The sequence below is a fragment of the Equus quagga genome, chromosome 2 (assembly GCF_021613505.1).
Source record: "Equus quagga isolate Etosha38 chromosome 2, UCLA_HA_Equagga_1.0, whole genome shotgun sequence".
Lineage (NCBI taxonomy): Eukaryota > Metazoa > Chordata > Mammalia > Perissodactyla > Equidae > Equus > Equus quagga.
In genome coordinates, this window is record NC_060268.1 from 68,865,960 (window position 1) to 68,891,912 (window position 25,953).

At 34.8% G+C, this 25,953-nt stretch overlaps 1 protein-coding gene across 10 annotated transcripts in view; it reads left to right on the top strand.

The window, feature by feature from the left end:
* Positions 1 to 25,953, top strand: part of SCAPER (S-phase cyclin A associated protein in the ER) — a 513,402-nt gene that overhangs the window by 170,764 nt on the left and 316,685 nt on the right. For all 10 annotated transcript variants that reach the window (XR_006887542.1, XM_046653964.1, XM_046653961.1 and 7 more), the window contains 7 exons: positions 1,509 to 1,679; positions 2,758 to 2,833; positions 3,029 to 3,146; positions 3,422 to 3,533; positions 6,628 to 6,768; positions 10,597 to 10,752; positions 15,732 to 15,874. Coding sequence is in view for 9 of the 10 variants with exons in the window: in XM_046653964.1 (XP_046509920.1) it covers positions 1,509 to 1,679; positions 2,758 to 2,833; positions 3,029 to 3,146; positions 3,422 to 3,533; positions 6,628 to 6,768; positions 10,597 to 10,752; positions 15,732 to 15,874 (917 nt within the window). In the remaining variant the exon portion in view is untranslated. The remainder of the gene's footprint in view (positions 1 to 1,508; positions 1,680 to 2,757; positions 2,834 to 3,028; positions 3,147 to 3,421; positions 3,534 to 6,627; positions 6,769 to 10,596; positions 10,753 to 15,731; positions 15,875 to 25,953) is intronic.

Here is a 25,953-nt window from a genome sequence, read left to right on the forward strand (position 1 = left end):
CTGTCAGACTGTTTTCCAAAGGGGCTGTACCATTTTACATTCCCATTAGGTTTACTTTCTTTTGCAATTTTATAGGGTTTTTTCCCTTCTTTTTTAAAAATCAAGATATAATTAATATATAATGTTCTGTTAGTTTCAGGTGTACAACATAATGATTTGATATTTGTATACATTGTGAAACGATCACCACAATAAGTCTAGTTAACATCCATCACCTTACATAGTTACAAAAATTTTTTTTTCTTGTGATGAGGACTTTTAAGATTTACTGTTTTAGCAACTTTCAAGTATGCAGCACAGTATTATTAACTGTAGTCACCATGCTGTACATTACTTCCCAACAACTTAAATTTATTTTATAACTGGAAGTTTGTACATTTTGATCCCCTTCACCTGTTTCTCCCACCTCCACTCCCCTGCAATTCTGTGATATTTTGCTTGTAATTTGAAGCTCTGTTATTAAGTACATAAACATTTCGAATTGTTTTGTCTTCTTTGTGAATTAACCCTTTCATCTTTATGAAATGACCATCTTTATCCCTCATGATATTTTTTACTCTAAAATCTGCTGTCTGATTTTAATACTTCAGCTTTTTTTTTTATTAGTGTTAGTATGATAGTTCTTTTATTGTGATATCTTTGTATTCTTATATTTAAATTTAGTTTCTTATGGTCAGCATATGGTTGGGTCTTGCTTTTTATCCAATTTGACAGTTTCTGTAAATTGAGGCATTTAGGCTATTTCCATGTAATGTGATTATTGATATGGTTCCTTTAATTTACTATCTTCCTATTTGTTTTCTCTTTGACTCATCTGTTCTTTGTCCCCTTATTCCTCTTTTTCCTCTTTTTCTCCCCTCTTCTGGATTAATTATGTTTTATAATTCCATTTTATCTCCTTTGTTAGCTTTTTAGCCATAACTCTTTGTTTTGTTATTTTGCTGTTTGCTTTGGGGTTTATAGTATACACATTTAGCTTATCATGAGGATTTATTAGTTAATCCTTCTGATGCATATTGTTTGTCTTCCTTCTAATGCATATTTTTAAGTTAGGTATATATGTTCAGAAGGTATCATCACCATTAGAGTATAAATTCTTTTTATGGTCCTATTTTAGTATAATGTTCTTCTGTTTTTAAGATGTTTGATGTATTTGGATATTTGAATTTGGGACTCAAATGAAATTCACACTTTGTCGTTAATAATAATACCTGTTATTTATATAACTTCACAGTTTCTCATACACAACAATCTGGTAAAGAAGGTAAGTCATGGATTATTGTATTGTTTTATGGAATACAAAATAGGCTCTTGGTTTTCAGAAACTTCCAAGTCACAGAGCTAGCAAGTGGTTGAGCCTATACTGGACCACAGGTTTTATAATTCTAGATCAGTGCTATTTTTTATATATAAGGTTGAGTGTGTGGTTAGAACATAAAGAAAGAAATGATTACTTAACGTTCCAGTCAAGTGATGGTTCTTCTTTTTGTTTATTTTTAACTTTATAGTCCATGGCAGAAGTTCTTGCAAAGAAAGAAGAGCTAGCAGATCGTCTAGAAAAGGCCAACGAAGAAGCCATTGCTAGTGCTATTGCTGAAGAGGAACAGTTAACTAGAGAAATTGAAGCTGAAGAAAACAATGATATTAACATTGAAACTGACAACGACAGTGATTTTTCTGTGAGCTTTTAGAATCTTTAACATAATTGTTCAAAAAATTGTAGTCAGAAATAAAATTCTTAGGTCCAGAAGGACTTAGAGTTCATCTAGTCCTGTTTAAAATTGTTTTTAAAATTATCCTTAATAATAATATTTATTATTATTCTCAATGTGATTCAGACTTACACAGTAAACAGTACCAAATCTTTTTGTGTGTGTGTGTGTGTGAGAGGAAGATTGGCCCTGAGCTAACATCTGTTGCTAATCTTCCTCTTTTTGCTTGAGGAAGATTGTCGCTGAGCTAGCGTCTGTGCCAGTCTTCCTCTATTTTGTGTGGGATGCTGCCACATTGTGGCTTGATGAGTGAGGCTAGGTCCATGCCCGGGATCTGAACTTGCGAATCCTGGGCCACCGAAGCAGAGCACATGAACCTAATACTGCACCACCAGGCCGGCCCCCATACCAAGTCTTTTTTTAGCACTTTACCATTACTAAATGTTTTTATATATAATGCAGTTGACAAGTTGGAAATCATTGTTATTCTCATTTTACAAATCAAGAAATTGAGTCTCAGATAAAGTAAGAACTCAGCATTACTCAGATTGTAATTGTAGCAATTGAAGGGGAATCTAAGATAGTTTACTTTTTTCTATGCTAATAAAAAGCAAATTATACACTGCCTTGCTGTCTCTCAGTGCTCAGGATGTATATGTCGATGAGAGGGATTTCTTAAAGAATAGAAGTAACCGTAAATGTTTCAAATATTTTTCTATTCAATTTAATACCCAACAAATTAATCTGGAGCTCTTCTGATGTATGCTATGAACATGTCACAATTTATGTAGTAATAGTGTGGCCAATATGTTTCTTTTAAATTTACATGATTTGTTTCTGCTGTTAATGTCAAGTAGGTTTGTCTTCCTCTTAAAATGTATAGGCTGTGGTATTTTTAACTTGGTGATTGTTGTGACAACAAAAAGTATGTAGCTTTTTTCTGGTTTCGTTAAATGTATTAGCAACAGCTAGGGAAATTTCATATATAGTTCATTTCTTAAGGTTATAATTGTGTCTAAATATTTGTTTCTCAATTTAATTTTAGGCTAGCGTGGGCAGTGGTAGTGTATCTTTCTGTGGTATGTCTATGGACTGGAACGATGTCCTTGCCGATTATGAAGGTATTATGTGTGTATATGTGTATTGCATGTATAGGTAGAGGGGTATAAAGTAACTATCATATCATGTAGAGTTTCTGTGTAAAATAAATAATTTGGACTGGGAATGCTGATGCCTTTTAAAAGTCTCTTTTCAAGTGCTGGTTTTATAGAAGTTTGTAGTTAAACAGTAACAGTAGTTTTCTCTTTTCTGAACAGCTCGTGAATCTTGGCGCCAAAATACATCCTGGGGGGATATTGTAGAGGAGGAACCTGCTAGACCGCCAGGTCATGGGATTCACATGCATGAGAAACTTTCCTCACCATCTCGTAAAAGGTGTGGCCTTTGAAAATTAATTAGAAATGTTTCACAGGAGGGAAACTAGCCACTCTTGACTATTAAATAGAATTGCTACATAACATGTTAAGGCACATTACTTCAGGACAGTTCCAGATCCACTGAAAAGTGACAATGTTTTCCTGAAATGTTGGGCCAAAATTAGTTTTGTATACTTTTTATATTTGCTTGAAGATCTTTGAAGACTAAAGAAAATATTTTTGGCTTTATTGTGTAAACATTCCTGTCTCCTGTTCATTTGTTTGTATTAATAGAACAATTGCAGAATCCAAGAAAAAACATGAAGAAAAACAAATGAAAGCACAGCAGCTAAGGGAAAAGTTACGCGAAGAGAAAACATTAAAGCTTCAGAAATTGTTAGAAAGGGTGAGTTTTTAATTTTTGGGAAATTATGATAGCCTTAAATTGATGGACTTAGTTTCAACTTGACTTTTTTTTCTAGTCTGAGAGAACCTAAAAGAACTATAAAAATAATTAAATTTTCTAGCAAACAAAAGCATTTCTATCTATTGAATTATAGAAGGTCATCTGTAAAAAGAATTTATCATTCCCAAATTAGCTAGTAAATTGTTGTTTTACAGAATTGGCGTGGATTATTGAATCTGCACTTTGACTTTTGCCATATTCATTGGGGTTTCCTTGGGGAGTCTTCTGCAAAGTGTAGAATGATTTGGTAGGACAATTTTGAGCCTCAGATTATCAGGTTTGAATAAGTGGGGCACTAATTTGGTTTATAGAAGAGGTTCTTGGAGTATGTAGAGCAGTGTAATTTCTGATCAGACAGCCCTGGTGGTCTAGTGGTTGAGATCTGGTGCTCTCACTGCTGCGACCTGGCTTTGCTTTCCAGTCAGGGAACCATACCACTTGTCTGTTAGTTGTCATACTGTGGCACCTGCCTGTTGGTGTGACGCTGAAAGCTATGCCACCAGTATTTCAAATACCAGCAGGGTCACCCATGGTGGATAGCTTTTAGCCGAGCTTCCAAACTAAGACAGACTAGGAAGGAGGACCTGGCCACCTACTTCCAAACAAATTGGCTATGAAAACCCTATGAATAGCAGCAGAGCATTGTCTAGTATAGTGCTGGAAGGTGAGAAGAGAGGATAGCAGGCTTTTCTCTGCCCTGCACAGGGTTGCTAGGAGTCAGAATCGACTCGATAGCACTAAGAACAACAAACTGATCAGTATGACATAGTGGAAAGAACGTGGGCTCTGGAGATGGCCAACTAGGTCAAATTATCTGGTTTTACCACATAATAAGATATGATCTCATGGGCAAGTTACTTAAAATATTGCATTTCAGTTTCTTTATCTATAAAATGACAATTTTAATTATCAACCTGTCGTGATGATTAAATGTGGCAAGTATGTAAAATAGTAGTATAGCGCTAGGATAGCTGTTGCTTAGTATATAGTCATTCTTACTGTTACTTACACATGGCAGACGTAAGTGAATACTGTATTAGTTATGTGTGCTATGTAACAGTTGACCTCAAAACTTAGCAGCTTTAAACGACATATTTTTATTACCTCAAAATTTCTGTGGGTAAGGAAGCCAGGAATGGCTTACCTAGTGATTTCTGTTCAGAGTCTCTCATTAGGTTGCAGTCAAGCTGTTGGCTGGAGCAGCAGTCATTTGGAGCTGAAGGATCCATTTCCAGACTCACTTATATGGTTATTGGCAGGTGTCAGGTCCTCTTTAGCAGTTGGCTGTGGGCCTCTGTTCCTTGTCATGTGGGCCTTTCCACAGCCTGAGTGTCCTCATGACATGGCTGCTGGATTCCCCACAGAAAGTAATCTGAGAGAGAGGAAGAGAGAGAGAACAAACAGGTGAGCTGCCAAAATGGAGCTACACTGTCTTTTATAACCTAATCTCGGAATTGATATACCGTCACTTTTGCTGTGTTCTGTTGATCAAAATCCTGATATAACATGGGAAGGAATTACACAACGATCTGAATACCAGGTGGCTAGGATCATTGGGAACAAATAATCCAAAGAGAAAATTGGAACAAATAATCCAAATATTTATAAAAATGAGGTTACATATGATTCTCTTCAGTACAGTAGAAAAGTTGACTGGGAAAGGAAGAAAATCTATGATTTTTCTCTTTACCTGAATCTCAAGAATTTGTCATTATTTTTACTTTAATTGTTTAGAATGAATGGATCAGATATGAAAAGCAGTCTCCATGTACTGGGGTTCTAAAAGAGTTAATATATTATTTCAATTTCAGCTATAGAGAAATCACAACCACAATTTCCCCTCTTACTGTGTTTTTTAATACAAATAAAATTATATAGTTTATTTTCTTACTGTATAATCTTCAAGTAGTCATGCAAACAAAATAATAAATTCTTGAAATTGTACATGGCATAAGAGGTTCTCTGGTTTAATTTTCCAAGCAATGTAGTTATTCCTTCAATCAATTTTAATGATAAATTCCTCCTTCTGTTTATATAATGTTATTATTTCAACACTGTTCTACAAATGTGGTCTCATATGATCGCCACAATAACTGTGAGGTACACAGAGTTGAACAGAGACTGAACCCCTTTTTACAAATGTGAAAAACCCAGCCTGGGAGAGGTTAAGTGCTGTTTCCAGTGTCACGTGACCTACAATTTGCAGAGCTGGGGCTTTAAGGGCCTGTCTTCTAGCTCCTTTTCCGACGATGTTTCTGCATCATAACTTTTTTAGATGATTAAATACATAATTAGGTAGCTAAAATTCAACTGAAATGTTAGTTTTTTCTGCTCATATTGAGACAACATCTGATTTCTTATAATTTATTCTCATTGGTGCTGGTTCTGATTTCCTGGAGCACAGAACAAGTCCTTTACTTCTCCTGTTTGATACTGTTTTAAGGAATTAAAGGGAGCTGTCATATCTGTCTTTGTTTTTCTGTAGACAAAACCCTTTCTGTTCCTTCAGGGAATGTTTCTTATGCAAATAAATGTGATATTTCAGACTTCTCACCATTTTCAAACCTCTGGGCTAAAATTACTTATTTGAGTTGAATTTGGGTTAGAGAGACATTACGATTTATAAAGATGAGAAATAAACACTTTTAATTTTAAGTTTACTCATAGTGCAGTATAATAGCAAATATTTCTGTCGGGCCATGTCTAATGCACTGTTCTAAGAGTATTATATATATTGACTAAATCTTGAAAAGAACCTTATGAGTTAGGTACTACTATTATTCTCTTTTTATAGATAAGGAAACTGAGACATAGGCTAAAAAAGTTGCCCAGTTTACACATCTAGCAAGTGACCAAGGTAGATTGTGAACTCAAGCAGTCTGGCTTCACAGTCTGTGTTCTTAATCATTATTCTTGCTCCTTTAGGTCTTTCCAGGTTCTAGACTTTATAATTCCTAAGCCTTTTATCTGTTTGCACTTCTGTTAAATGACTGTGTATGCTGAAATTAATGATGCAGTAATTCATTCTACATAGGAGAAAGATGTCCGAAAGTGGAAGGAAGAATTACTAGATCAACGACGTAGGATGATGGAAGAGAAATTACTTCATGCTGAATTTAAACGAGAGGTGCAATTACAAGCAATTGTGAAAAAAGCACAGGAGGAAGAAGCCAAGGTATAGCTTAGTTGCTTTGAACGTTAAATTAGTTACCTAAGTGCTCTTTTCAATTGTTATATAAGAAGCTAATGTTTATCTGGTGCTTATTCTGTGCCAGAATAACAGCATTTTTACAGGCTCATTTAAAACTTAATAAATACAATATCTTATCCTTAAAATAATGCTATTAGATATATATTATTTTTTATAGCTTTATTGAGGTATAATTGTCAGACAATAAGTAGCACATATGTAAAGTATCAATTTGATGAGTTTTGACATGTATATATTCCTGAAACCGTTAGTACAATGAAGATAATAAACAATCCTGTAACCCTCAAAAGTTTCTTCATGCCTCTTTGTAATTCATTCCTTCCTCCAACTCTGTTACCATGCAGTTGCTGATCTGCTTTTTGTCACTATAGATGTTAGCATTTTCTAAAATTTCATATGAATGGACTCATACAATATGTACTCTTTCCTCTGACGTCTCTCACTCAGCATAGTTATTTTGAACTTCATCCATGCTGTTGTGTATATGAGTTCCTTTTCATTGCTGAAAAGTATACCATTGTATAGAAATACCATAATTTATTTATCTAGTCACCTGTTGATGGTCATTTGGGTCTTTTTGCAGTTATGGCTATTATAGATATAGCTACTGTGAACACTCATGTACAAGTCTTTGTGCAGATGTGTGCTTTCATTTTCTTGGTTGAATACCCAAGAGTGGATTGTCAGAGTCTTATGATAGGCTCATGTTTAACTTTTAAAGAAATAGTTTTCCCAAGTGGTTGTACTATTATACATTTTTACCAGCAGTGGGTGAGAGTTCTGGTTAGCCACATTCTCACCAACACCTGGCATGGTTACACTTTGTAATTTTAGCCATTCCATTTTAGTATGTGTGGATAGTGTTTCATATGGTTTTAATTTGTATTTTTGAACATCTTTTCATGTTCTTATTTCTTATCTGCATCTCTTATTTGCTGAAATGTTTGTTCAAACATCTTGTTCATTTTTTTATTGAGTTCATAATAGTTTACATCATTGTGAATTTCAGTTGTATATTATTTCTTGTCCGTCACCATGTAAGTGCTCCCCTTTAACCTCTGTGCCCACCCCCCTTCCCCTTTTAACCACTGAACTGTTTTCTTTGTCCATGTGTTTTCTTTATATTTCAAATATGAGTGAAATCCTCTGATGTTTGTCTTTCTCAGTTTGGCTTATTTCGCTTAGCATAATATCCTCCAGGTCTATCCATGTTATTGCAAGTGGGATGAATTTGCCCTTTTTTCCTGGCTGAGTAGTATTCCATAGTATATGTATACCACATCTTCTTTATCCAGTCATCAGTCACTGGGCACTTAGGTTGTTTCCATGTCTTGGCTATTGTGAATAGTGCTGCAGTGAACGAAGCAGTACATATGTAACTTTGGATTGTTGATTTCCAGTTGGTTGGGTAGATACCTGGTAGTGGGATAGCTGGGTCATATGGTATTTCTATTTTTAGTCTTTTGAGGAATCTCCGTACTGTTTTCCATAGTGGCTGCTGCTGTTTGCATTCCCACCAGCAGTGTATGAGGGTTCCTTTTTCTCCACATCTTCTCCAACGTTTGTTGTCTTATGTCTGGGTAATTATAGCCATTCTGACTAGTGTAAGGTGATATCTCATTGTAGTTTTGATTTGCATTTCCGTAATAATTAATGATGTTGAGCATCTTTTCATATGTCTGTTGGCCATCTGTATATCTTCCTTGGAAAAATGTCTGTTTGTATCCTCTCCCATTTTTGGCTCAGGTTCTTTGTGGGTTTTTTTGTTGAGTTGGATGAGTTCTTTATATACTTTGGAGATCAACTCCTTGTGTGATAAAGGATTTGCAAATATTTTCTCCGAATTGGTGGTTTGTCTTTCTGTTTTGTTCATGGTTTCCTTTGCTTTGCAGAAGCTTTTTAGTCTGATGTAGTCCCATTTGTTAACTTTTTCTTTTTGTTTCCCTTACCTGAGTACACATTGTATTTGAAAAGATCTAAGACCAATGTCAATGTAATGCCCATATTTTCTTCTAGGATTTTTATGGTTTAAGTTCTTACATTCAAATCTTTAATCCATTTAGAGTTAATTTTTGTGTATGGTGCAAGATAAATAGTCTACTTTTGTTCTTTTGCGTGTATCTGTCCATTTTTCCCAACACCATTTATTGAAGAGACTTTCCTTTCTCCTTTGTATGTTCTTGGCTCCTTTGTCAAAGATTAACTATCCATAGATGTGTGATTTTATTTCTGGGCTTTCAATTCTGATCCATTTATCTGTTTGTCTGTTTTTGTACCAGTACCATACTGGTTTGATTACTATAGCTTTGTAGTATGTTTTGAAGTCAGGGATTGTGATGCCTCCAGCTTTGTTCTTTTTTCTCAGGGTTGCTTTGGCTATTTGGGCTCTTTTCTTGTTCCATATAAATTTTTGAATTCTTTGTGCTATTTCTGTGAAGAATGTCATTGGGATTTTGGTTGGGATTGCATTGAATCTGTAGATTGCTTTAGGTAGTATAGACATTTTCATTATGTTTATTTTTCTGACCCATGAACATGGAATAGCTTTCCATTTCTTTATGTCATCTTCAATTTCTTTCAATAATGTCTTATAGTTTTCAATGTACAGGTCTTTCACCTCTTTGGTTAAGTTTATTCCTTATTTGGTTAAGCTATTGTGATTGTAAATGGAGTTGAATTCTTGATTTCTTTTTATGCTAGTTTGTTGTTAGTGTATAAGAATGCAACAGATTTTTTTAAGTTGATTTTGTACCCTGCAACTTTGCTGTAGTTGTTGATTATTTCTAATAGTTTTCTGGTGGACTCTTTGGGGTTTTCTATATATAGAATCATATCATCTGCAAATAGCAAAGTTTCACTTCTTCTTTTCCAGTTTGGATTCCTTTTATTTCTTTTTCTTGCCTAATTGCTCTAGCTAATACCTCCAGTACTGTGTTGAATAGAAGTGGCAAGAGTGGGCACCCTTGTCTTGTTCCTGTTCTAGAAGGCCTGTGGCATTTTTACCTGAGTACATCTTGGCTAGAGAGCAGATTCATGGTTCATAGTATCTTTCCTTCAGAATTTTATAAGCATTATTTCATTATCTTCTAGTATTAACTATTTCTGTAGAGAAATCTGAGGCCAGGTGACCTGCATTTACTACTTGGAAGCTTAAAAAATGTGTTTTTCTTCCTTAATGTGGTCATCTGAATCGATGTTTCATGAAATAAAGTGGGCTGTTTCAATCTTCAATTTGTTTCTTTTTTTTCAGGGAAAATTTCTTGTATTATATATTGAAATATTTTCTTCTGTCTTTCTTAACTTCTTAGATAATATTTGTCCTTATATTAGGTCACTTTGTACCTAATTGTCACTCATTCAATATATGTTGAAGAAAAACGATTTGTTGTTTAAATTTTGTCCTCTCAAACTCATTAGAATAACATGTGTATACCTGTTTAAATCTTAATGTAATTTGTATGGTTGCAAATTATAGTGATGTTAAGTAGAGCTTTATAAGATGGTCTCTATAAGAATCTTAATTTCTTTCTTGACTTAAAAATATTTTCAATGGCAGACCTTTATTTACACTAAATCAGTTCTTACTAAGGCCTGTGGATTTGTTTTTTTACACTGTATTATTATCCATTTTAGGCAAATATTGAACGAAAAGACCCTTCACTCACTCAATTTTTGTTTTATGCCTTACCACTGGTTTATATTATAATATAACGACTAAGTTTAGTATTTTTGTGATGTGCCCTAGAATTAACTTGCTTTGAAATTGATTCACTCTCTTTGTTCTTATTAAAGGTAAATGAAATTGCCTTCATAAATACCCTTGAAGCCCAGAATAAACGCCATGATGTTTTATCGAAATTGAAGGAATATGAGCAGAGGCTTAATGAGTTACAGGAAGAGCGTCAGCGAAGACAGGAAGAAAAGCAAGCACGTGATGAAGCTGTTCAGGTAGAATTTTATTTGGCAAGCATTTGTTAAACATCTGCCATAGCCTAGGCTCAGAGCTAGGTGCTGAGGATCCAAAAAGGAGTAAGACCTAGTTTGTTTTCCCAAGGGTGCATGGTTTAGTATAGCAGTGTTTAGAAACATGAAGTCTGATTACCAAAAGACAGTGTGTACTCCTTCAGATAAGGTAATCAGTGATTTCATCAGTAGACTGCAGTTATAGAGTTAGAATTTCTAGTCTCAACCAAGTGGGGGACCAAATTGCTCTGGGCATGTTACTATCTATTCTTTTCTAATTGAGTTGGGTAAGAATATGCTCCTTTCCTCCACTAAAAGATGATTTTTTTGAACCAATATAGCCTTAAAGAACTAGGTACTCTTTATGGTTATGACAGGGAGCACTTGTCATTTATTGGGGAGTGTCATCAAATGCTTTAATTGCTTAGCTTTTAACCTCTGTAGGAAACCCTAAGTTAGCTACTGTTTTGAGGATGAGAGGAAAAATTAACATATAAACTGCACTGATGTTTATAAACTGTTTAAGATCTTCCTCATTAGACAGGCTTGCCCATAAGACTCTTTTAGGCCCTGACATTTTTGATACAGAGAACAAGGTTTGCAATATTTAAATATAAATGCAGACATACTTTATCTATTATGACTAATATTTATTCAGTGATCATTTATTGAGTCATTACTATAAGCCATATGTTGTGCTAGGCTCAAGGACATGAAAAAGATAAATCCTTGTTCACAATGGGGAGACGTATATGTAAACAAACCTTAATCCACTAGGATTAAGTGCAGCACTGAAGAGATTCTTGGAAGGACAAAGGAGAACATCTTACTCAAATTGAGAGCGGCCAGAACATGAGAAAGTCAAGAAAAGCTTTCTGAAAGAGGTGATACCTCAACTAAGTTTTTTTGTTTTTTTTCTGCTGCTGAGGAAGATGTGCCCTGATCTAACATCTGTTGCCAGTCTTCCTGTATTTTGTATGTGAGCTGCCACCACAGCATGGCCACTGACAAGTGGTGTAGGTCTGTACCTGGGAACTCAATCTGGGCCACCGAAGCAGAGCGTGCTGAACTTAACCACTAGGCCACTAGAGCTGGCCCTCAACTAAGTTTTCAAAAATGAAACAGATGCAAACGATGAGAGAAGTAGGCATTCTGCAGAGGGAGATATGAGAGAGTACTGCGTGTAGAGTTAAGGAGCAGATCATGAAGAGCTTTGTTATGTTAAATATTAGGGATGTTATTTACTGTTTCATCTTTCTTCATGTCATTGGTTGTTTTAGGAAATTAAAATGTCAAAACGTTTTTAAAGTTAATTGATTACTTTTTGCTATTTGTGGGCATTAAGCATTATGATCCCATATTCGTCTCTGATCTTTATTTGATTTGAGTTCAGTCTTTTATTTTAATCTGAGTGCCAAGCTAACGTATGTTTAAAAACACAGAATGCTTCTATTAGAGAATCTTCAGGTTTTCCTCTCCAAGGACTGGCAAGAATTTTCACTTTAATTATTTTTAAGTTAATTCTTTATTAACTAATACTCTTAAATGAGTAAATGAAATAGGATATTTGAATTTTTTGTGTGTGTGAGAGGAAGATTGGAACTGGGCTAACATCTGTGTCAGTCTTTCTCTGTTTTGTATGTGGGATGCCTCCACAGCATGGCTTGATAAGGAGTGTGGAGGTCCGTCCCTGGGATGCGAACCCACAAATCCCAGGGTCGCCGAAGTGGTATGCACAAACTTAACCACTATGCCATTGGGCCAACCCCTGAATTGTTAATTTTAGGCCTCCTTCAGCATTATTTCTGTGTCTTTCTCTACAGTGGTATCATTTTATAAAAATAATTATGTTTTGTAAATTATGTGTTACTTTTGAGCAACCATTAAGCATTAATAATTCAGAGATGAATAAGACATGGTCCTTGCCTTTATGGTAAATAATACAACACGATGTTAAGAGTGTGATACAAGTATGTATAAGCTACAGTGGTATCCCACAGGAAGGAATAATTAGCTCTGTTGGTGGGAGTGGAATGTCAGGGAAAGTTCTCTGGAAAAGGTGACTTCTTAGCTGGGTTTTGGGCGAAAGTATATGAGTAATATTGTATACTTTTAAATAGACATCTTTGGTGTTTTCTGGATTCGTTTTGCAGATTTGAAATATAGTAGTTATCTTCCTTTTAAAAATGATGACTCTTGTTTCATAATTTGGAACATTATTTAAAGCTTAAAGGAAAGCAGTTCTTTCCTGAAAGTAGTAAGGAATTGTCTGTCCTTATACTTTAAAAACTGTTTTGACCACTCAGAATTATTTTTCTTTTTAAAAGTGTGGAAATTTCCTACAGATTTAATTTTCAGTGAAAAATTGAAAACTCCTACATAAGTTTGAGATACACTGATATTGTTAGAAAAATCCACTGGTATTAGAAAACATACATGTAATTTAATTTTTTCAAAAGATGTGTAGCTATAACTAGATATGCAAGGCAGTAATGCCAAGCTTTCTGAAAATATAATAATAGTAAGATCCTAACTTAATATGGACTTCAAAGAACCTCCATCTGCTTTACTTTTACTCCTGAAACATTCTCATAAAGTATTACAGGCAATTGTGATCCTTATTTCTTGTAAGTTAAATACTAAGTTAGTGCTGCCATCATATATTCTCAATTTGCCATTATTCTTATATAAATTATTGATTTGTTAGTTTTAAGCTCAATTTCCTTGGATATTTTGCCTTATCTTCTTGCCCTATTCATTTGAATTATAGACATAAAGAGGAGGGTTGCAAAATCCTTTCTTAGGTTGCCGCAAACACATCCCTGACTGTGAAGCAAAGTACTTAGGAGTCCATGAGGTTTCAGAAAGCTTAAGAGTTAGATATCTCTAATTCATTTGTTATGGGTTTATATTCTTTATTTGTAAATATATAGATTTATGATGCATATTATTTTATAAAGTCATGCTTCATTTATTTAACAGATATTTATTGAACTCCCACAAGATGCTTTTGTGAAATACAAGTTGCCTATCTTCAGGAAACTTAAATTTTAGAAAGGAAAATACTAGCTGAATTTACTAATTTTACTCATTAGCTGTCTAGTTACCTGTTCTCTCTTCCACTTATTAAAAAGAGAAATTAAAAGACTGGCTATGTTTTGAATTCCAGTTATTTCCATTAGTACATTGTTGGAATATGTTTTATATCCATGAAAACAGTCAACAAATTGACATCATATTTAGGCATACAACTTGGCTACATTGTGCATACACATAAAGTAATTATTTTTATATTAATGTGTTTCATTTAGAAGACCAATTTATAATTTTTTAAAGTCTGTTTCGCAAGTTTTTGGTTTCCTAAAATATGAAATTAAAAGTTCTGGTTTAATTCTTCATATTTAATGCCTAAGCCTTTTGCATTTCATTTTGAAACTTGTGTTTTCAGATATAATACAGATTTTTTTTAAACTAAAAATAAATTTGACTTTGAGAGAAAACTTTTTTGTTTATATTTTCTTCATTGGAGAAAGTTTCCTGTGCCAGATTTGTTTTTAAAGAGTTTTTGAGATCTTATATAGCTAAACAAGTTTCTACCTATTATGCTTACTTTGTAATGAGAAATAGCTATAACCAGTTCATGAGTAGTATGCCAGACACTGAAAAATCAATTTAAAATCTAATTGCAGGTCTACAAAAGTCTACAGTCTGCCAGTGCATTCTCTCTTATTTCCCAGTCCCTTCCCCCCTCCCCCAAATAAAAAGATAATATAGGGACCCTTTTGGCTTACTACTTTAAAAAGATTTTCTTCTCTTGGGGTAGGTAGGGCTTCTTGTAGATATGAAGTTACCATTGTGAGCTGAGTTAACTATTAGAAATATTCTTATCTCTCCACAGTGTTCTGTAAACAGAAGCTGCTGTATTACTTTTTTTTTTCCTGCTATCATTTACTGAGCATTTACTATGTGCTAATCACTTTGCTGAGTACTTCCCTATATTAGTAGTTTAGATCTCACACCAACTGAGGCCCTTTTAAGGTGAAATGACTTGCCGAAGGCTATGTAAGTAGTAGTTACTAGAGCCCAGATCAGTGTTTTCTGTTAATCATAAAGAGCCTTGAAGGGCCAGGGAGAGACGTGTGAGCTACCTGGGGAATGGGGATGAACTGAAAGAAATGTATTAATACATCTAGTAATATAGTGGAAATTAGCAAAGTACTCCTATTAGGCAAAAATATACACAGGACACAGTATCACATTTATGTTTAATCCTATATTAATGAAGTATCTTTGCCTTAATGACAGTGATGATAAATAATTACTGAGAATTTACTATATGCCAAGCCCTGTGGTAAGTGCTTTCCGTGTATTATCTCATCTATTCTTCACAATATCCTGAGAAATAAGTACAATTGTTGTCTTCCAGCAAACTAAGACACAGATATAATGTAACTATACCAGAATCGCCCACCCAGTAAATAATGGAGTCAGGAAGCAAAATCAGGGAATCTGACCCAGTGCCCACTCTCTTACCCATTATGCTGTGTTTTAATGACTCTTTGTCCTTGCCACAAAGCTTTTCTTAAGTCCTGTTTGAAAGCTTAGTTCAGAAATAAAATCTGTTAACTATGCTTTCTTCATCATGTTCTGGTATTTCTAAAATGATATTTAAACACAAGGCTTTAGAAGTGATTAACCGTAAAATACATATTACATTCTCACAGAATATGCATAAAATAGTATCTGCTTAAAATGGCTTTTATTCTTATAATTATGTGTAACACTGGTAAAAGACATATGAAAACCAGATATTGATATTTGATTTTTGTTTAGATTCTGAGAAACATACCTAGTGGTAAGCCAGGGATCTGCTTGAATATATAAGTTTATGTCAAAGCTATGTCAGTTTTAATCATTTTCATTTTATACGTAAGCCCAACACCTTTTAAAACATTTGACATTAGGAACGCAAGAGAGCTCTCGAGGCAGAACGGCAGGCCCGTGTAGAAGAATTGTTAATGAAGAGGAAAGAACAAGAAGCCCGAATTGAACAACAGAGGCAAGAAAAGGAAAAGGCCCGTGAGGATGCAGCCCGGGAAAGAGCTAGGTACCTCATTTGCTATCTTGATTTTGATCCTGATGAAGTTTTGCAGTGAATGAATATTCAAACCAAGTTGTAAAGCCATTTACTGTCATAGAGGTTTTTTAGAAGTGGTAACAAATACGGGAATGTACAAAATTTTGATTTCCAGGAATTATGACATCGTACTCAGAATGGAAACCTTTTGAACATTTCTGTTGGATGAGAAACTTGATACTTTTAAGATTTTTTTGTTTTGAGACATAGAATTTGATTCTGACTAGCTTAAGCCAAAGGAAATTTTTAGAAAGATATTGGAAGCATAAGTATTAGGAGTTTAGAGGACCAGGCTTGGAAATGGTTAAGCATCAAAGGCTGGGTCACAAGAGCCACAGCATTGGTCTTTTGATGGAAACAGTGTGGTCAGCATGTTGCCACTCTGATTATGATAAATGACTGTCAGCAGTCCCTGCATTTTAAAATCACTTGTGTAAGATTTGGAGATCTAAGAAAAAGCATTTAATTGGCTAAGCCTAAGACCCTATTGGTTGGTGTATAACTTGTTGACGTGTGATATTTTCTGACCTATTAATTGGGGCAAATTTGGTAGATGTGAAAAGATAGCGCTTTGTGGTTTTAATTTGCTTTTCTACTTGTTCAAGATTAATAATAAAGTTGAGCAACTTTTCATATACTTATCAGCTCCTCAGGTTTTTTTCATGTAAAGTGCCCATTCAAATTTCTTCTCCATTTCCTTATTAGGATCTTTTATTGTTTCTTTTCTTTCTTTTTTTTTTTTTTGCTGAGAAATATTTGCCCTAAGCTATCATCTGTGCCAGTCTTCCTCTATCTTTTAGTATGTGGTCTGCCAGCACAGCATGGCCACTAACAGAGTGGTGTAGGTCCATGCCCAGGAACTGAACCCAGACCACCAAAGTGGAGTGCACTGAACTTAACCACTAGGCCACTGAGGCTGGCCTGGGATCTTTTATTCTTGATGTTTAGGAATTATCTTTACTAGATACTAATTCTTTGTCAGATTTGTGTATTGAAAATATTTTTGTAGGTTGTGGCTTGCCTTTTCCCTCTATGTCTTTTGATTAATGTAATTCTTGATTGCAGTGTAGTAAAACTGAGCAAATTTTGTGATTTATGCTTTTTGATCTTGTTTACAAAATTTGTTTCTATCATGAGTCATAAGATATTCTTCAAAATACACTTTTCCTTTAATATTACAGCGTCTTTATTTGCCTAGAATTGATTTTATTGTCTGGTTTGAGGTAGGAATCCAATTTCATTTTTTTCTGTGTGGATACTCTATTGTTCTGACACACTTTATTGAAAAATAATTTTTATTCCTACTGCTCTACAAGTTTTCTAACATAAATCAGTTTCCATGGATGCAGGGGTCTGTTTGTGGGCTCTATCTCACCTTCCAGTGGTCACTTTTTCTATCCTCTGCCTTAATTATCAAAGCTTTACAATACTTGGTGTCTGTTACCATCCCGCACTTTATTTTTGATAGGACACGCTTGGCCCTTTCACATTTCTATGTTAGTTTTAGAATCAGCTTGCTCAAATCTGTATTAAAAAAGAAACTGTCAGATTTTTATTTGCATTGCTTTGAATCTATAAATTAACGTGGGGAGATTTCTGTTTTTGAAATTGAGTCCTCCAATTTAGGAACATACTACTAAATGTTTTTTCAACTGATTTAGGTCTTTAAAAATGTCTTTACATAAAGTTTATAACTTTTTTTCTATAAACCGCTTTTGTACATATTTTTTTATTGTGGTGAAATATGCGTAAGATAAAATTTAACATTTTAACTCTTTTTAAGTTTACAGTTCATTGGCATTAAGTGCATTCACGTTATGCTACCATCAACACCTTCCATATCCAGAACTCTTTTCATTTTGCAAAAATGAATCTCTGTATCCATTAAGTAATAGCTCCACATTCCCCTCTCCCCCTATCCCCTGTCAACCCTCATTCTACTGTTTATCTATGAATTTGACTACTCTAGATACCTCATATGAGTGGAATCGTACGTCTTTTGTGACTTATTCATTTAGCATAATGTCTTTAAGGTTCATTCATGTTGTAGCATGTGTCAGAATTTCCTTCCTAAATGCTGAATAATATTCTGTTCTATGTATGTACTATATTTTGTTTACCCATTCTTCTGTCAATGGACACTTAAATTGCTTCCACCTTTCAGCTATTGTGAATAATGCTGGTGTAAACATGAGTGTACAAATATCTGCTTCAAGTTCCTGCTTTTAGTTCTTTTGGGTATGTATATAGTCAGAAATGGAATTGCTGGATTGTATGGTAAGTTTATTTTTAATTTTTTGAGGAACACCATACTTTTTTCCCTAGTGGCTACTCCACTTTACCTTCTAACCAACAGTGCACACAAGTTCTAATTTCTCTACCTCCTCACCAATGCTTCTTTTTTTCTTTTTCTTTTTTTATACTAGCTGTCCTAATGGGCATGAAGTGGCAGCTTATTGTGGTTTTGATTTGCATTTTCTTAATGTTTAATGATGTTGCGCATCTTTTCTTGTTCTTATTGGCCATTTATATATCTTCTTTGGAGAAATATCTATTCAAATCCTTTGCCCATTTTTTAATTGGGTTGTTTTCTTGTTGAGTTGTGGCAACAGGTTCTTTGTATATTTTGTAGTAACACTTTTGTGTATATTTTGGATATTGATACATATCAGATATTTGATTTGCAAATATTTTCTCTCATTCTGTGGATTGCATTTTCACTCTGTTGATAGTGCAGAAAATTTTTTAATTTTGGTGTAGTCCAGGTTATCTATTTTTCGTTTATTGCCTGTGGTTTTGGTGTCATATCTAAGAAATCATTGCCAAATCCAATGTGAAGCTTTCTCCTTATGTTTTCTCCCAAGAGTTTTAGTTTTAGCTCTTATGTTTAGGTCTTAGATCCATTTTGAGTTAATTTTTCTATATGGTGTAAGGTAAGGGTCCAACTTCATTCTTTTGCATGTGACTATCCGATTTCCAAGCACCATTTGTTTTTTATTGGAGAATTCAATCCATTTACGTTTAGGGTGATTAGCGATATATGAGGGCTTAATACTGTCATTTTATAACTTGTTTTCCAGTTCCCCTGCTTTTCCTTTGTTTTTTGTCCTGTGTGTTTTGGTCTACCCATTGAATTATGTAGTTTTTTTGTTGTTGTTGTTTGTTTGTTTTTAAAGATTTTATATTTTTCCTTTTTCTCCACAAAGCCTCCCGGTACATAATTGTATATTCTTCATTGTGGGTCCTTCTAGTTGTGTCATGGGGGACGCTACCTCAGCGTGGTTTGATGAGCAGTGCCATGTTTGTGCCCAGGATTCGAACCAACGAAACACTGGGCCGCCTGCAGCAGAGCGCACAAACTTAACCACTCAGCCACGGGGCCAGCCCCTGAATTATGTAGTTTTTTATGATGTATTTCTTTGTTTTCTCCTTATTTATTATTTGTGTCTTTGTTCTGCTTTTTTGTTGAGTGGTTACCCTGAGGTTTGTATTCAGAGTCTCGTGTATAAGATAGTCCGTTTTCTGATGACCTCTTATTTCCTTAGTCTAAACCAATTCAGTCCCTTTCCTCCTCTGCTCCTAAGTTGTTTTTCTCACATCTTATTCCATCTTGTGTTGTGAGTTTGTAGTTAAAATGATAAGATTATCTTTGTTTTTGGTGTTTTCTTTCCCTTTCTCTTTAATGCTGTACTTGAGTATTTGCTATCCTATTCTGATTCTGTCTACTTATTTGTCTCCTTACTCCATGCTTTATAACCCCTTCCTCTCCCCCCCTTTTTTTTCCACGTATAAGGGCCTTCTTGAGGATTTTTTGTTGGGGGGGGGTCTCGTGGCTACAACTCAATTAGCTTATGTTTGTCTGAGAAAGTTTTTATTTGTCCTTCATATCTGAAGGATATTTTTGCTGGATAGAGTATGCTTGGCTGAAAATTTTTGTCTTTCCAATATTTGAATATGTCGTTCTCTTCTCTCCTAGCCTGTAAGGTTTCTGCAGAGAAATCTGCTGAAAGCCTGATAGGGGTTCCTTTGTAGGTTATTTTCTTCTGCCTTGCTACCCTTAGTATTTTTTCTTTGTCATTCACTTTTGTCAGTTTTACTACTATATGCCTTGCAGTAGGTCTGTTTACATTGACATACCTAGGAGATCTGGAAGCTTCTTCCACACGTATTTCCCTCTCTTTCCCTAGGTTTGGGAAGTTCTCTTCTATTATTTCTTTGAACATGCTTTCTGATCCATTCTCCTCTTCTCCTTCTGGAATACCTATAATTCTTATGTGCATTTCCTCCCTGAGTCAGATATTTCTCGGAGACTTTCTTCATTTCTTTTTAGTCTTAGTTCTCTCTCCTCCTCTTTCTGGAGCATTTCAACATGTCTGTCTTTGATTATGCTGATGTGCTTCTCTATGATGTCCACTTGAGTGTTCAGGGAATCTGTATTTTGTTTTATCTCTTCCATTGTGTCTTTCATCTCTAATGTTTCTGATTGATTCTTCTTTATAGTTTCAATCTCTTTCGTGAAGTAGCTCCTGAACTCATTGAATTGTTTCTCTACATTCTCTTTTACCTCGTTGAGTTTTTTGATGATAGCTATTTTGAATTCATTGTCATTTAGATTACATATTTCTGTGTCCTTAGGACTGAATTTTGGTACTTGTCATTTTCTCTGTGATCTGGAGATTTGATATAATGTTTGATATTGCTGGGGGGGTGACTCTGGTCTTATGGATCCTGATATTATTTGGTTATCGCCACAGGGTGGGGTGAAGAGCTGCGTATTCTGAGCCCTCTGCCTTCAGCCAATATCCCAGGAAGTGGAGCAGGCACAGGGCAGGTCGAGGAAGGGGTACTTTCTCCTGCGTGCTGTCTGGGCCTTCTCACTCTTCTCTCGCTATCTGCTCTCCTGGTGTGTTGGCTTAATGAGGTCACCCCCTGTGAAAGCTCTTGCCCTGGGCGAGGTCTTCCCTCAAGGCTGCACGGGCCCTCAGGGGTCCTTGATGTTCCCATGAAATCATCCCCTGCCCGGTCCCTTCCCTCTCAGAGGCCTCCCGCAGTCATGGATTCCAGTCTATTAGGGGAGGGAGCAAAGTTTTTTCTTACCCTGTTCCACCTCTTCTAACAGGGCCTTCAGCCTCTCTGCCCTCCATCATATGGCTGCGTGTGTCTCTCTGATGTTTCTGTGTTGTATTAGGATATCCTCTGTTAGAGTATGAATGTCCCTTTTCATTGTATATTAGAGGGGAGAGAATCCCGGGCAAGTTCACTCTGCCATGATGCCGACATCGCTCTCAGTACCACTTGTTGAAAATACTGTCCTTTCCATTCAGTGGTCTTGGCACCCTTGTGAAAAATCATTTGACCAGGGGCTGGCTCGGTGGCGCAGTGGTTAAGTTCACATGTTCCGCTTGTCAGTGGCTCAGGGTTCGCCAGTTCGGATCCTGGGTGTGGACATGGCACTGCTTGGCAAAAGCCATGCTGTGGTAGGCATCCTACCTATGAAGTAGGGGAAGATGGGCATTGATGTTAGCCCAGGGCCAGTCTTCCTCAGCAAAAAGAGGAGGATTGGCAATAGTTAGCTCAGGGCTAATCTTCCTCAAAAACATCATTTGACCATATATTTGAGGGTTTATTTCTTGGCTCTCAATTCTAGTCCATGTATAATTATAATATATAATCTAGTCTTTTGTGCTAGTACCACACTGTTTTGATCACTGCAGCTTTGTAGTAAGTTTTGAAATCAGGAATCTTCCAGCTTTGTTCTTTTTTTCATGATTATTTTGGCTATTCAGTGTCCCGTGAGATTCTATGTGAATTTTAGGATAGATTTTTTTTTTTCTATTTCTGCAAAATAAATCATCGAGATTTTGATAGAGATTTCTTTGAATCCGTGCCTAGCTTTAGGTGGTATTGACATTTTAACAATACTGGGTCTTCCAGTTCATGAACATGAAATGTCTTTTCATTTTTTTGTCTTTAATTTCTTTCAGCAAAGTTTTGTAGTTTTCACTTTGTAAGTGTTCTGCTTCCTTAGTTAAGTTTATTTCGAATTTTTTGACACATTTTATGAAATTTATTTTTAGTTATCCTCTTTTATATTTGTTATGCTATTAGAAATAGAATCTCTAAAATTTTTTCAAACCTGTGTATTGCTAGTGTTTAAGAATACCATTGATTTTGTTTCCAGCAACTTTGATAAATTCTGTTAAAAATTCTAATAATTAATCTGTAGATTCTTTAGGATTTTCTACATAAATAACCATATCATATACCATAAAAATAGTTTGTGTTTTTTTTCTCTGATCTCTATCCTTTTATTTCTTTAGTGGGCACCTTAAAAGGAATGCTGTCAGCAATTAACTGTGTAATATAGTATATTTAAGTTTTACAGATGTCCTTTATTAGGTTAAAGAAGCTACCTTTTGTTCTTAAATTGTGAATTTTTTCAAATCATGAATTGGAGCTGAATTTTAGCAAATGCTTTTTCTACTTATATAGAAATGATCATCAAAAATCTCTCCTTTGATCTGTTAATATGATCATTGATTTTCCTAATGTTCAGTCAAGCCTGTATTCCTGGGATAAACCCAACTTGGTTTTGATGTATTGTTAGAATTTGCTTATATAAGCCATCACTGCATTTGGTTAACTAACTTTTAAGGCTTTCAATCTGGAGAGCGAGATAACTATATATTTTTTAAATCAGTAAACATTTTAATAAACTATAACATAAATAGAATAATGTACAAATCAATAAATTTGCAGCTTGGTGAGTTATCAACATACCCATGTAACTACCAACCTGGGCAAGATATGGAACATTACCAGCACCCCAAAAGCCCCCATGTGCCTTCCAAATCACTGCCCCTCCTTCCACCTCAACAGTAATCACTATCCACATTTCTCACATGGTGGTCTAGTTGCTGGCTTTATGCCTAAGAATGGAATTGCTAGTCCTTATGGTATACAAATTTTCAGCTCTAGTAGACACTGCCAAACTGTTTAGCAATGTAGTTGTACTGGTTTACATTTACAGTAGCATTTTGAATATTCTAGATGTTCTGTATCCTTGCCTAAACTTGCAATTAACAATCTTAAAAAAATTTTCTTTCACAACTTCATTATGGTATAGTGGACATACAAAAGATTGAACTTATTGAAGTGTACGATTTCGTTAGTTTTCACGTATGTAATCTCTGTGAAACCATCACCATAGTCAAGATAATGATGATATCCATCACCCCCCACCTCCCAAATTTTCTTGTGCTGCTTGGTAATCCATGTGTCCTTTCCTCCACCCTCATCTCCAGGAAGCCACTGATTTACTTTCTTTTTTGTCCCTTACTCAGCTTTATTATTTTGAGATTCCTCCATATTGTTGTTTGTACCTATAGCTTGCATTTTTTGTTTATTGCCAAGTAGTATTTGTATATATATGCCACAAATTATTGTCTGCTTTTCTATTGATAGACATTTAGGTTACTTTCATTTTTTTGGCTATTACAAATGAAGCTGTTATGAACATCTGTGTATGAATCTTTACGTAGACATATGCTTTCGTTTCTCTTGGGTAAATAGCTAAGAGATAAAAGGCTGGATTATAGGGTAAGATGTATACCATGTTACATAGCCACCAGTAGTGAAAGAGTTTCAGTTTCTTCAAACTTGACAAAACTTGGTGGATCGGTGTTTTAAATGTATGCTTTTCTAGTAGGTATGTAGTGCTGTCTCACTGTGATTTTAATTTGCATTCCTCTGATGACTAATGTTTTTGAGTATCTTTTAATGTGCTTATTAGTTATTCATGTATCTTTTTTGGTGAAATGTCTGCTCACACCTTCTGCCCGTTTTTCAAGTGAGTCATTTTGTTATTATTGAGTTGTAGGAGTTCTTTGTTTATTCAGAGTACACATTATTTTCAGTATGTGAATTGCTATCTGTGGCTTTTTATTTTCTTAATACTGTCGTTTGAAAAGCAAAAGTTTTTAGTTTTGACAAAATCCAATATATCAAAATTTTTTTACGTGTAGTGCTTTTGGTGTCCTAAGAAATCTTACCTAACTCAAAAATCACAAAGTTTCTTTCCTATGTTTTCTTCAAGAAGTGTTTCAGTTTGGCACTTACATTTAGGTCTATATTTCCTTTTTTTTTTTTTTTAAAGATTTTATTTTTCCTTTTTCTCCCCAAAGCCTCTCAGTACATAGTTGTATATTTTTTCAGTTGGGGATCCTTCTAGTTGTGGCATGTAGGATGCCGCCTCAGCTTGGCCTGATGATTGGTGCCATGTCTGCTCCCAGGACCTGAACCAGTGAAACCCTGGGCTGCGGAAACAGAGTGCACGAACTTAACCACTCGGCCATGGGGCCAGCCCCTATATTTCCTTTCAAGTTAACTTTTATACGTGGTATGAGATCTCAATTTATTTGTTTGCATAGATATTCATTTATCACATCACCGTTTGTTGAAAGGACTATCCTTTCACTATTGAATTGCCTTGCCGCTTGTTCAGAATCAATTAATCATAGATGTAAGAGTTTATTTCTGGATTGTATTCTGTTCTTTAGATATCTATGTGTCTCTTTTTATGCCAGCCCCACACTGCTTTAAGTACTGTAGCTATATACCAACTTTTGAAATCAGGTAATGTAAGTTCTCCAACTTTGTTCTGTTTCAAAATTGCATTTCCATATAATTTTTAGAGTGTGCTTGCCAGTTTCTAAAATATAGCTTGCAGGAATTTTGATAGGAAATGCATTGAATCTGTAGATCATTATGGAGAGAATTGCCCTCTGTACAATATGGTGTATTATTATCCATGACTATGGTGTGTGGCTCTCTTTATTTATATCTCCCTCTTTATTTATATCTCCTTTAATTTCTGTCAGCAATGTTTTGTAGTTTTTAATATATAGGTCTTGTGCTTGTTTTCTTAAATTTATTCCTAAGTACTCTTTTTGAAGCCAGTGTGAATGGAATTATTTTCTTTATTTCGTGTTTGGTAGTATTTCTTGCTAGTATATCGAAATACGGTCAATGTTTATATATTTCATTCTACAATCTTGTTTTTTATGATCTTGCTCAACTCTCTTATTAGTTTTGGTAGTGTTTTCTTTCTTTGTTTTTTTAAAGATATTTTACCTAAAGGCTCATGTCATCTGCAAATTAAGATTGTTTTATTTCTTGCTTTGTAATATGGATGCCTTTAATTTCTTTTTCTTGCCTTATTGCACTCGCTAGATCCTACAGTTTAATATTAATATAAGATGTGACATTGCATATTCTTACTTTGTTCTTGAGGTTAGGGGGAAAGCATTCAGTATTTTAGCATTATTTAGCATTATTATTTTATGATGTTTGTTGTAGGTTTTTCATAAATCCCCATTATCAGGTTGAAGAAGTTTTCTTCTGTTTCTAGTTTGTTGAGAGTTTTTAACATAAATTGACTTTGAATTTGGTTAAATAAATGCTTCTTTTTGTGTATCCACTGATGCAATCCTGTGCTTTTTATTCTTTGTTTTATACAGTATACTACACTAATCCGTTTTTTGATATTAAGCCAGCCATGCCTTTATGGGTTAATTCTTACATGGTCATGGTGTATAATCATTTTTATACATGATTGAATTCTTGTTAAGGATATGTTGATAAGAGCTAATGATATGTAATTTTCTTATCAGGTCTGTTTCTGGCTTTTGTGTCATGGCAATACTAGCCTCATAGAATATCATGATGGGAAGTCTTTTTTTTCTGCACTATTTGTATAATCTGTTTGCATAGGTTTGGTAGTATTTCTTGCTAGATGTTTGAATTTACCAGTGACGCCATCTGTACTTGGATTTTTCTTTTAGGAAGATTTTAAATTCCAATTCAGTTTTTGTGTTTTTTCCCCCACATGCTATTAGTCTGTTGAGATTTTTCTGTTTCTTATTGAGTCAACTTTCATAATTCATGACTTTCTGGGAATTTTCCTTTTCATCTAAGTTGTCTCTCTTTATAAAGTTGGTCATAGTTCCTTATAAGAATTTTAATTTCAGTGTGATCTATAGTGATATCCC